At 37.0% G+C, this 12,626-nt stretch overlaps 1 protein-coding gene and 1 long non-coding RNA gene across 12 annotated transcripts in view; one reads left to right on the top strand and one right to left on the bottom strand.

Annotated features, from left to right (window-relative positions):
* The window catches only part of ferry3 (FERRY endosomal RAB5 effector complex subunit 3), a 77,182-nt gene that overhangs the window by 2,206 nt on the left and 62,350 nt on the right, over positions 1-12,626 (bottom strand). For 8 of the 11 annotated variants that reach the window (XM_069907431.1, XM_069907430.1, XM_069907436.1 and 5 more), the window contains one exon: positions 6,769-6,890. In XM_069907431.1, coding sequence (XP_069763532.1) covers positions 6,798-6,890 — 93 coding nt within the window. In that variant the 3' untranslated portion in view covers positions 6,769-6,797. Of the gene's footprint in view, positions 1-4; positions 3,889-6,767; positions 6,891-9,332; positions 9,580-12,626 lie in introns of those variants that run through there. The other 3 variants (XM_069907438.1, XR_011347685.1, XR_011347684.1) reach the window with 3 other exon arrangements.
* Positions 5,430-8,647, top strand: LOC138747857 (uncharacterized). Its single transcript, XR_011347691.1, has 2 exons — positions 5,430-5,524; positions 8,382-8,647. It is a non-coding gene; the product is annotated as an uncharacterized lncRNA (long non-coding RNA).

The raw sequence follows: 12,626 nt of genomic DNA, 5'->3' as shown, positions 1-12,626 counted from the left end.
CAGGATTATAAATTGATAGGTTTAATTTCAAATCAAATATTAATGTTTTAACAGATTTTGTTTGTCATATAAATTCAACCAAAACCAAAATAAAAATATAATGGATCCCATGAAGGCAAAGAATTGTTGGAGGAATTCAGCAGTCTAGATGGCATCCAGTCTAGGTTTCTGGTCTGAATCCTTTATCAAGTGACATTATGTGTAAAAAAGGAGAAGGAAATGAGTAGAGGACAGGAGGTGAGAAAGGTTGAGGGAGAGACCATGGTTTGGGGTGGGGGGGGGGTGATAGAAAAGTTAGAATGAGTTGGGAAACATTTTTCTTACAGAAGCAGGCAAAGAAAAGATAGAAAGAGTGGAAAAGAGTAGAATTAGATCGGAATGAGGATTACCTAAAAAAAAAATCAATGTTTAAGGCTGTCCAGGAGGAATACAATGTGTTGTTCCTCCAGTTTACTTAATCTTGACAATGAATTAACAGATGTATGTGTAGGAATGTGGTGAGGGTGGAGGGAGCGGTGGAGTCAAAACACCCACAAACACCACAAATTCTCCCAATTATTTATTTAACAACATGTCTACTCTCATTCTTTTGAACTAAAGACAATGCAGTGATACCCTGCTTAATCTTGACTCAGAAGACAAATATCACCCACCCTTGGAATCCATTTAGTAAACCTCCATTTCAATACATCTATCACAAGTACATCCTTCTTTAAGTTGGGAGATCACACCTATTCACAACATTCCAGATGTGCTCTGATTAAGACTTTAGATAATTGCAGTGATGTCTTTACTCTTGTACTCAAAAATTGCCATAAAACCCATCTAGTCTGCCTAACTCATTGCTTGATGCACCTTCACATTAACTTTCAGTGATTGTGTACAAGGGTTCCAAGGGTCTATACACATCCTTCAATCTATTAGATTTTAAAATAAAACACTCTGTTTTTTTCTACATTATATTGCATCTGGCAAGTTCTTGCCCATTCAGTTTTCCACTCTGTATCCCCTGAAGGCTCCCTGCACCATCTTCGCAATTCATCCTCTCACCCAACTTGTACATCAACAAACACGATTCAAATCATTCACATAGGTGGTGAACAGTTTGGGCCCAGTGCTAATCCCTGTGGCAGTTTACAAATCACAGACCCACCCCCCCAATCCAAAAATGACATATATTCTATGTTCTTTTTGTCCATTAATCAGCCTTCAGTTCTCATCAGCATATCGCCCTCAACCATGAGCTATAATATTGTTACTTATGAATCATCTTCCATCTCTCGAGGTGCGGCCTCTTTGGTTGAGTGGTTTGGCCTTTTCCGTTGGTACGTTCAATTTTACCTTATTTTTTTTTAAGTATTAAAGAATACATATCCAAGCTTATCATACATGGAGTATCTGTAACTTAGACTGGTAATAGCTGAAGTCCATTGCACAAGTAGCAAATGGGTAAAATTTCTATCGGTAACATGCAAACGTGATTCTTGTATTTTTTTTAATTAAAATCCTTGGTTTGAGATATTTTGTGTGTTTGATATTACATTTCTGGATAAATTGTGTAATCCATTGAAAATTTTGAACAATAACTACAGTTCAAAATATTTTCTTTCAATTAAGCATTTCCTGAATTGTGACCATTTCCTCGTAAATATCTAAAAACAATCAGCTCTAAGGGTGTATTTAGACAGAACTCTCTTTTCCACTCAAATTTATGATTAATCCTTATGTTGATTTCTAATTCAGGAAAATTTCAAATGGCAAACTACAACCCTAGAACATAAGATATAAGATATGATGCCATTGTGCTACTTCAGGGACCTAATTTATGCACGCAACCAGATACAAGTTTATCTTGAAATTGCTTGAAGTTCATTAAAGTGTTATCAGCCATATCAAAATTAGTTTGCTAGCTTTTAAAGTAATTTGCAAGTTATTTTAAAGAAATTCACATTGAAGAGCTATTTACAAAGATGCAATTTTCAGAGATCTGGAAACATTTCAAAAATAAAGATGATTGCAGGCCATCGTGATAGGCAAACACTGGATGATGGGTTACAACATACTAATCTGCTCTGTAGCATGTTGGGATGCTGTACAGGGAAACCTCTGCCTCTTAATCCAAAAACCTTTTGATTTTCTACCTTGAATTATCTTTATATACTCTTCATTTTCAAATGCTTCCCTGCGAAATGAAATTTATAAAATATATACTTTTTTGGGTGTGTTACATTTTGAAATATTGCATGCACTCATCTTTTGAAAAATCTGCATATTTTATGGTTTACACATGCTATTCCTGATACATTTTCTTGGAGAACAAGGCCTCATATTGCAAATTGCAGACCAATGAATAATGAATGTCACACTAGCCACTACTATCAAATCTTCCATTCTGTGCAAAAACTAAATCTGGTACATTGCCTATTAATTTGATAACCCTTGTTACCCAACTGTTGGACTATCTTTTACAAGTTATTCTCTCTTAACTAAGAATTCATTGGGTCATATGCTTGAATGTGTTTTTTTAAAGACAGAAGTTCAATGATCACATTTCAATGAGAAAGTAAAAGGGAGATTTTTCAATTAAATGCTGACAGCCTTCTGATGCAGGTAAGTGCTCACCTCAGCACCTACACTGCAGTGGTGGATTCCTCACAAGCTCCCTGCTCTTGGGCTGGTAAATTTCCCTTGTGTAAGTAAAGTAGGCATATTGGAATTTAGACCAAAAGTATGCTGAGAAGACAGCAAGTAAACTTTTAATTCAATTAGTTTCAGTTTTAGCTTTTTAAAGTGTTTATTTTCTTGAAGCCTGCAATTTAAAAAAATATATATTTTGAATGTCACTCACCCATGTGATCTTGTAATAAAGAATTAAATATACTTGGTTATTTTGAATAGTGTCAGTGACCTTTATGCAACAGAAAAGAACAAATTGGGAAATGTTGCAAGTATCTCCACCTCCAGCTTAGCAGGGAATAGGTAAAAGTCCATTATTGACAGCCACTGCCAATTGGCTCCAAATGTCCTGCAAGGTATAGCAATTACTGCAGCAGTAGTATATTTTAGTGATAACATCCCGAGAAAAGCTCATATAATTCACGAAGGATCAGCTAAGAGAATCACACCCTGAAGATCCTGGACAGATACGCAAGCCTTTTACTTCCACCTCCATCTTCTTTACCTGACGTGCTAGCCATCTGCCTTCTCAATCAAGCCATCAATCTTGGGGAATAATATTAATTCAACCATGTCTGGGAGCAAATATTAAAGGGCACATAATCCTTCAGCCTTTATCACCTCATCTCCAACAATGGATTACAGAGCTCCTACCTAGAACTTGCTAAAGACTCTAAGAATGGGACTTGAACCCACAATCTTATGACTCCAGGCACAAAATGTTTACATATAAATTCAAACATAATTTTGAATTTATGAAAATTGTAAGGATATGTAAAGACTATTCAACACTAAAGGATTCAGGATTGAAGATCCTTTTATTGCACACTATTTCACTACTTAATGCTAAAAGCATGCTTTCATGAAGTGCTGTGCAATGCCTACGATGAAGTTAAAGAGCTATAAACTTAACTCCAGCAAATTATGAACTTCAGCTCATACACTTTCAGAATAGATACATGAGTGTTATCAACATAAATGTTGAACAGTGGCATGGTCTTTTTTTTTAAAGCATAATCTTTACTTCAAATACAAAACTATAACAGTGAGACAAATCATTTTGTATTCACAAGATTACAAGCAACTATTGTTGCAGGATTCTTATTTGATTCTTAAAATGTTTTCATTTTTTGGTTCTGCAAACTAAGTGCAATTGAATATAATTTTTTTAATATTACAAGACATATATGGAAAACAATGGATTTTATGAACCTGTGAATAAATAATAATGCCATAAGTTAATTACCAATGTCTCACAGTTATATTAACTTTAAAGATAACATTCCATTTACAGTTTTACACAAGTTTTGAAGTGATTTGAATACAGATAAGTCTTCGCAGTGACAGAAGTGACTACTGTTACAGAGTTCTGTGTTGTGCATTGGCCGATGTGTTGTGTGGTTTTATGTTAAAAAGTGACAGTTTGCCTGAGAGAGCCAAGGTGAAGGTGGACCGCTGAGAGAGTGGGAATTGGACTGAGCATGTGCAGAAAATGATCTAAAAATTTCTGGACTTGGATGATAAATCACCACTGGGTGGTGCTGTGGAGTGGAAGAAAGCCCAGAGCATGAGTCATGGTCTGGAGGACAGTTTAGAATGTTGGGCATTTCAAAAAGGATGAACATTCCAAAGGCAGCCAGAAGGATCTGGACCAAGCCAGTGGTTCCTCTCTCTGCAAGCAACATAAGACCACTTCAAATTTTGAGCTCTCTCTCTCTCTCTCTCAACGATCTTTTGGCTTCAGTTTATGATCTTTGCTTTTGTGAGTCTTGTGTGTTTTGTGTCCAATTTTTCTATGGGCTGGATGGAAATATAACTTAGACTTTAATTACATATGTTATATTTAGGCTGGGGAATTTATTAGCTTTACACTGTTATAGAAATTTGCATAGTAACCAGTGGGCATTGTTATAAAAGGGGGGATTTTGAATTAAAGTTTGAAGGTGAAATTTTGTTAATAAAGTAATTGTTCGTCTTTACCCCTGTGTGATATGCCTTCTTTGTGGTTGCTGGTTTGATCTTGTAACATAATTTTGGGGCATCGTCCAGGATCAAACAAATTTGAAAGCTTTAGGGACGATTGACTTGTGCTTAGTTATCAGTCGTCTGAGTTTGACTCAACCTCCAGCTTGAAATTAAAAATAAACGATGAGTGTATAAATCACCAGCAGAAATTTGAGAGAGATAACACAAAATTCAAAGTTGTCTTGTGTTGCTTGCAGAGAGAGGAATCACTGGCTTGGTCTGGATCCTTCTGGTTGCCTTTGGAATGTTCATCCTTTTTGAAATCCCAACATTCTAAACTGTCCTCCAGACCATGACTCATGCTCTGGGCATCCTTCCACTCCACAGCACCACCCAGTGGTGGTTTATCGTCCAAGTCCAGAAATTTTTAGATCATTTTCTGCACACGTTCAGTCTGTCTCCCACTCTCTCAGGAGTCCACCTTCACCTTGGCTCTCTCAGGCAAACTGTCATTTTTTAACATAAAGCCACACAACACATAGGCCAATACACAACACAGAACTCTGTAACACTACTTTTTATATAGCATCTTCAAAATCCAACAAATCAAATATCATTAGGATGTAGCAAAGTATTCTATACTGAACTACTATAGACATCAGTGTACATATTGTCAAGTTGATATAACTGGGAAGTCTAATACAAGACTGAAACCTCCAGGCTTGCATGCTGGGCTAATATACATCACTGCTTCTGTCACATGGACAGGAAGTGATGTCATCAGTGATGTAATCAGCCCAGATTAAAAACCTGTGTTGGCTGCAGGTTAATTTCCTGTGTTTTCCACAACATGTCTGCCATTTGGGAGCCAGTTTGCTTGCTGGTAAGTGGATTGCCACAAGGATTTAAATTCTCAGTCACCATTGGAAATTAAGAAAGTTGATGCTAGAATTAAACTATCTTATGAGACAGAGAGCACTTTACATCTGTTACTATCCTTGTGTGTTCTATGGTCTAAGTCTCAGGACTAACGAAAATGAATTAACTGCTTCATTTATGATCAATTTTCAATGGAGTTAGATGAATTAACTAATTATATAATATTAAAAATGGGGGAAATAATTCTAGCTTTGTAATTAAATACCTTTGTTCACAAACTTGAACTTGAAAATTATCAGCACCTAATGTTATTCAAAATATGGACAATTGTAATTTAACTAAAGAAATGATGGAAATAGAAACAAGAATAATTTTTATTTGTTTCAGTATTATATGTGTATGGTCTGGAAATATAGCAAGATATGACTGTATGATAACTTAATGCATTCACATAAAAAATTTCTGCATTGGTGGAGGAATTTAACCATCACTTCCTCTGCTGGAAATTCTAGAAAGAAGAATCTGCTTGTAGCAACATTACTTGGTAATTTTATAAAAAGAGACAAGCATCAGCTTTAAGACACAACCAGGATCAAGCATCAGTACAATAAGTTTGATACCTACTTCAAATTACCATATATTTCGGCATATAAGTCGACTGGCAGAAAGGTCAACACCTTTATTTTGCCTAATTTTAATGGTTTTAAGGAATATAAGGTGTATAAATCGATTCCCATTTTTTGGGTCGTCCAGGCCTCCCAGGTACAACCCAAAAAATGTTTTAAAACACCCCAATCGCAAGTAACAAAGTTGTAAATTAAATTATTAAAAAATAACCACTGCCTATCAGGCAGGAGTGGTGATGTCAGGGTCCTAGGTAGGAGTGGTTATGGCAGCGCCCAGTGGTGGGGAGAGGTGTCGGAGAGCAGCGGTGCCGGCGGAGGGGAGGTGCATCCAATATTGACGTACACCGAATCAACAACAATCGGGTTTTTTTGGTGAATTTAAGGACCCAAAAGTATATCAGGAGTATATCAACCTCCATTCTTTGAGTGATTTTTGAGTGTTTTTCAACTCGACTTGTACACTGAAATGTATGTCTACGTGCAACAATTTTAAATATTTGAGATTCTGCTGACGTAAAGAAAAGGGTCTTTGATAAATGCTGTGGGAAAGATCATGCAGTTTAGATTATTTTTAATATCTTGTTTGAAGCCCAACAAAAAGTGACATGCCAGCATAACTCACTTGCTGTTCAGTGGATCTTTTATGTTTGTTCATCGCTTGGAGGTCAGGGTCAGTGTAGATGACACTCTAAAAATCTGAGGTAGCATGTTGCTCAACTGGTAGAACATTTCGACTGAAATACTCTGTTAATATAAAATTGAATTACAGTTTACATTCCATGTACAGAGCACACATTAACAGCAATATTCATACTTATGCAATGATGGGTACTCTAATATGGGGATGAAATTGATTGTTGAGGAGTGTGTCAGCAAGTGGTTCACTATAATGCCTAGCTGCCATTTGCACTCTAAAAGGCAAAAATAAGGCTGTGGGCATACAGAGATAAATGATCACATTGATTCTGACTGGTAAAATCTTATTAATATGGACAAAAATGCAAATTTTCAGTGTTCATTTTTACAGACCAGAGAAGTTTTTAAAAAAACTAGCTTGATACTGTACTAGAGTTCTACAGCCCCACAGACAACAATCATTTGGAGCCTGTGCATTCCTCAGTTCTGGGCTTCTGGGCATTCTGAGTTCCTTCACTCGTTCAGTGTTAGCCATGACTACAGTCACCTTGGCCCAAAATCTGGAATGCTTTCTGTCATAACTCCATGTTAGAATGACCATCTTTTTTGAATGGTACAGTCCAACACATCATTTTAAAAAATCACAGGGGAGGTGGTGATGATTGCTGTGAACAATTTATTTAGCTTTCTTGTGGATGAGGATTTTCACACACCCTATTGAATTGATATTTCACATTGTAGGAGGCTCTGTTGACATTCTAGACCTCAACATGAGAGATCACAGCATAAATTCCAGGTCAAGTGTGTGCCAATACATTACACAAGTCTATTACATAATATATGACTTAACACAGAAAAAGAATCCTCTTGTGCCCATTCTGCCATTCACTAAGATCATGCCTGATCTTTCCCCTCAAATTCACTTTCCTATACTAAACTCACATTTTTTAAAATTCCAAATATCTGTAGATCTCCATTTGTAATGTACTTAATGGCTGAACTGCAAGACCTCGAGGGCAGGTGCAACCATCTGCACCTTCATTCTGAAAGGACCAACCATCATTTTGAAACTGTAAACCCCATACAGAGCAAACACACCATCCCTAGAATTATCCTATAAGAACTGTGCATCTTTCAATAATTTAAGTGTACAGATCTAGTCAGTTTAATCTCTGCATAGGGACCCTACCCAACCCAAGAATCCATCTGGTAGACCTTCACCACATGTAATTATATTCATTCCTAGCAAGAATGGCAAGACAAGAACAGTGGTCTCACCAGGGCAAAATATAATTGCAGTACAATACTTATGCTCTGATAGTCAATCCTTTCAAGAAGTAATTTGATTTCCTAATTGTTTGCTTTGGCTGCATTTTAATTTTCAGAGATTTGCTTACGAAGAGATATCTGTCTCTGTAGACACCATTATCTTGTAATCATTCATGTTTTAAAATATTTCGTATTTCTATTTCTACCAAAGAAATCAATACTCATGGGAACAGTTCTAAAATCTACCAAAAGTTGGCTTCATATTTTCCACATTATATCCTATCTGCCCTGTTTTCACTCGTTCATTCCTCCTATTTTTTTTCCATGAAGCCTACAATCATCTTTGCAGTCAAGAGTGGCATTCAACTTTGGATATAGTCATTTTACATTTCCTCATGACATCAATCTGTGAAAAGCTGAGGCCCAGGACCAATATTTGTGGCACAGCCTCCCAATTCTGCAATGATCCACTGACAGCAAAAGCCCAAAAATCTGGACCCTCAAACTCTCGGGCTTGCGTGCAGGCGCCAATGCTACAGATGCACAAAGGCAACGAGCGACCATACTTTATGCAAGTAATATTATCATAAAGAAAATGGTTAATACTGTATTTTTTTTTTACATTGTTCATTTTTAAACATAATTTCAAGCATTACATGTTCCATTTGTAGTGAAAAAAATTGTTTACATTTTTGTCAATTGTTGACTTCATTTTTCTTTAAAACTGCTTATTTTGATAAATGAAGCAAGCTATATTGCTAATCAATGAACAATCAAAATTTTTCTGTTCAACTCTTCTTTATTCCTCCTTAGATTTGAATGTTAAATGTACTACCCGAAAATCTGGAAAATCCTAAAATCCAGACTGACCTGAGCAGTCTGGATTTTAGGACTTTTACTGTATTTTTAAAATAGCTTTTGTTCAATCCCTGTGTTCCAGTTCTGTTCAATAATCTCTCGGATGCATCCTATCCAAGTTCAAATAAATAACACCCACTGGTTTCCCCTTCTCTATTCAAATTAAAATCGGAAAGATCTCTTGTATTCCCAGTTTTTTCTTTTTTTTAATATAATAGTGGAGTTACATTTACCACCTTCTAGACTTGTATCTTCTGACATTTCCTTAAATTCTCTGACAGATGAAGAAAGACAAATCAATGTGCATGGGAACCATTCTAGAAACTATACTATTTCCAGGTTCCTGTGGTTTCTTCTATGAAAACAGACACAAAATTGTTATTTAATTTCTCTGCCATTTCCTTATTTCTCAACACAACTTACTTTGTCTCAGTCTGTCAGGGGCCCCACATCAGCTTTGGTTATTATTTTCCTTTTTACAAATCTATTGAGGCTTTTGCAGTTTTATTTGTGTTTCTCCCGAGATGAGCATTGTAATCTACTTCCCCTTTCTATATTGATGTGTTAAAGCTTCCTTTATTAGATTCTGAAATTCTCCCTTTCGTCAGGTTTGCAATCCTTTTTGTTACTGTTTCCTTTAATCCAATTCCAGTTGATTGCAGCATGCTTCCTGTTGTGTGTTTATCATTAAATAGATATTTGATGTTAATCGTGCATTAATCTTGTACTTGCCATTCATTGCATGTTTACTATATACATTTTAATACAGTTTCCATACAACTTGCCATTTCTTTGTATCTTGCTTTGTTTAGACTTACAACTCTGGTTTCAGACTGAACTAAATAGTTTTCAATCTTGATAAAACTTCCCTCAATTTTTACTCAGTTGGGAGCTAGGTTTCAAACTGAAACTGGCACTAGGTTAATAAACCTATGGAAGCTGGTTATCTTTCATGAAAATGGTTAATAAACCTATGGAAGCTGGTTATCTTTCATGAAAATGGTTAATAAACCTATGGAAGCTGGTTATCTTTCACGAAAATGGTTAATATCACTCATTGTTATTGGAACAAGTTTGCATCTTCATGCCAACAATGAATCTACTGTTTCATTTAAGCTTGTATCTTTAGGCATTCAGAGCATTACTAAATTCTCCAACAAAGGAATGAAGATAAATGAACACATAGGAAACATTTTTAATGTCAGATTACAGTTAATTTCACTGCTGCTAACAACAAAATAACAGACGTTTATCTCAAAATGTACTGTTGGTTTTCTGAAAGACTTTTCCTATCAAGTTGATTATAGAAATAAAAAAAATAGCCTCTCTGCTGCTGGTGCAGACATGGGGGAGTGAAGAAGAGACAAAGCGCGACTTCGAAGGGTTCAACCACCCGGTCTTGATGCTGGCGGCTCCCTACAGGCATCGAATGGCTTGTTGAGGAACCGACGGTGTTTTTAATTAAAATCCTGCACTCGCGTGTTTGAGCCCAAGATGGTGGCCCCTGTGCTCAGCAGCGGCCATGAAGGGTTGCACCAGAAATGGGAAAAACATACCTTGTTGAGAAGGGGAAACAGAGATGACCCTATAGGATGGTGACCACGGTGGCATACCACCAAGGGGAGACCCTCAAAGGCTGCATGTGTGACTTGCAGTCAGGGGACCCACACTGGCTGTGGGCTGGAGACTGGTTCATGGGAACCAGATATCAGAATCGGGAATCGAGAGGGAGCAAAGGGCAAGAAGGGCTCACGAAGGCTCTCGGGCGCTAAAGGCTGCTTGATTGTGCTGGAGATTTGGACCTGGAGCTAAAGTTGCCGACGGATTGAACAGGACTCTGTGTAGCAGCGGAAACTCAGGAGGTAAACCCACGGCCACTCAGTGACTCTGAAGATGCTTATTTTTTGCATATCTTTCTCTCATTCTGTAATGGGCGCTGGGCGTTATGTCAGGCAGAAGGCAATTTTGTGTAACATTACATGTTCTGTACATGACAATAGGGAATCTTGAATTGCAAAATATTTAAAGTGCATAATATTTCAACAGTTGGAGAAATGAGAAAAATGCTGGAAATTTTTAGCCATTGTAGAAGCATCTGCCAGAAGAGATACAAATTTGTAGATGTTAAGTGTTTTAATCTTTCCTTGTTCTCTCAGCTATGTTAAATGAAAACAACACCATTGCTTAGTCATAATCATGTACAAATTTAAATGGCTCCTTGCCAGCTCAATTTCACATTATGAAGTGCATTTTTCTTCATAAAATCTATTTGTTCAAAATCCAATGGTCATCAGGGTGAATCACAAAGAAAAGGAACAGTTAAATACTTCATCTTTATATACAATCATTTGCATGGAACCTCACAAGCTATAAAAAACAAAAAAATGATCCTCATCCCCAGGTATAGTGAGAGACAGAATAAGGAAATCAAATGTTCTAAAGTTTTTTTAATGAATTAGTACAGAAATAGTCCTTTTTTAATTAAAAGGCAGTGTGGTTAGCACAGTAGTTCTCAACCTTTTTCTTTCCACTCACATACCATTTTAAGTATTCCCTATGCCATATGTGCTCTGTGATTAGTAAGGGAGGGTGGAAAGAAAAAGTTTGAAAACAGCAGTTTTAATTGTACCTCATTGACTTGTCTTGTGCATGGTTTCAATACTCCAAAGGAAATGGGTCAATGACCATTTTTCTCAAGCAAAATATTTCATTAACAATTGGGTCTAGAGCAGTGATCCTCAACCTTCCCTTCCCACTCGCATACCACCTTAAGCAATCCCTTTCTAATCACAGCACTTATGGCATAGGGATTACTTAAAGTGGTATGTGAGTGGAAAGAAAAAGGTTGAGAACCACTGGGTTAGTGCAACACTGTAACAGGGACAGAAACTGGAACCGGGGCTCGAATCCTGTGCTGTCTGTAAGGAGTTTGTATGTTCTCCCTGTGTCTGTGTGGGTTTCCTCCAAGTACTCTAGTTTCTTCCCAGTGCTCAAAAAATAACGTACCCAGTGTGTAGGCCAATTAGGTGTATTTGGGCTGTCTGTTACCGTGCAAAAAAAAAGTCCAAAACAGAGTCAACAATTCTTATCTGACCTCAAAATGACACAGGGGGCCAACTGGCCTTTCAGATCCACGCCCTTCCCTTAACAATCTCATCAGTCCTGCTTCTTCCTCCCCCCCCCACATTGCCCCATTTTCTAGCAACTTCAAATTGCCTTGGATTTTTTTCTGCCATTAACCTACAGTAGCCAAATAAACTACCAAAGCAGCTTCAAGATGTGGGAGGAAGCCAGAGCACACAGAGGGAGGCCACATCATTGTCCAGGAAATGTGCTAACACTGCACAGACAACACCTGAGATCAAGTCAGAGCACAGGTCAATGAACTACTAGGCAGAATCACTGACTGCTGTGCTACCACGCCACAATTGATAGGAACAGATTCAGGAGCTGATGTCGAGGACAAGGGTGAATTGCAAGTTTAAACTTATTCTACAATGGGTCATGAACTTGGGGTAATAAAAATCTAAAATGTCTTGCTTGCAAAATCTAGCTCCCTGTTTTTAATTAACTTATCTTACATTTTAGATATCTTTGTTAAGAAAAATGTCTCACAAAATCAATCATCAATAAAACATGAATCATTCTCCATGAAAGATACAACACCTAAACAGATACACAATTACAAAATATTTTCCAAGAGAATAATCCACTAGT

This window comes from Narcine bancroftii, chromosome 13 (assembly GCF_036971445.1).
Source record: "Narcine bancroftii isolate sNarBan1 chromosome 13, sNarBan1.hap1, whole genome shotgun sequence".
NCBI classification, from domain to species: domain Eukaryota; kingdom Metazoa; phylum Chordata; class Chondrichthyes; order Torpediniformes; family Narcinidae; genus Narcine; species Narcine bancroftii.
Note: the sequence above shows the minus strand (reverse complement) of the source record. Positions and strands in the feature narration are given on the sequence as shown.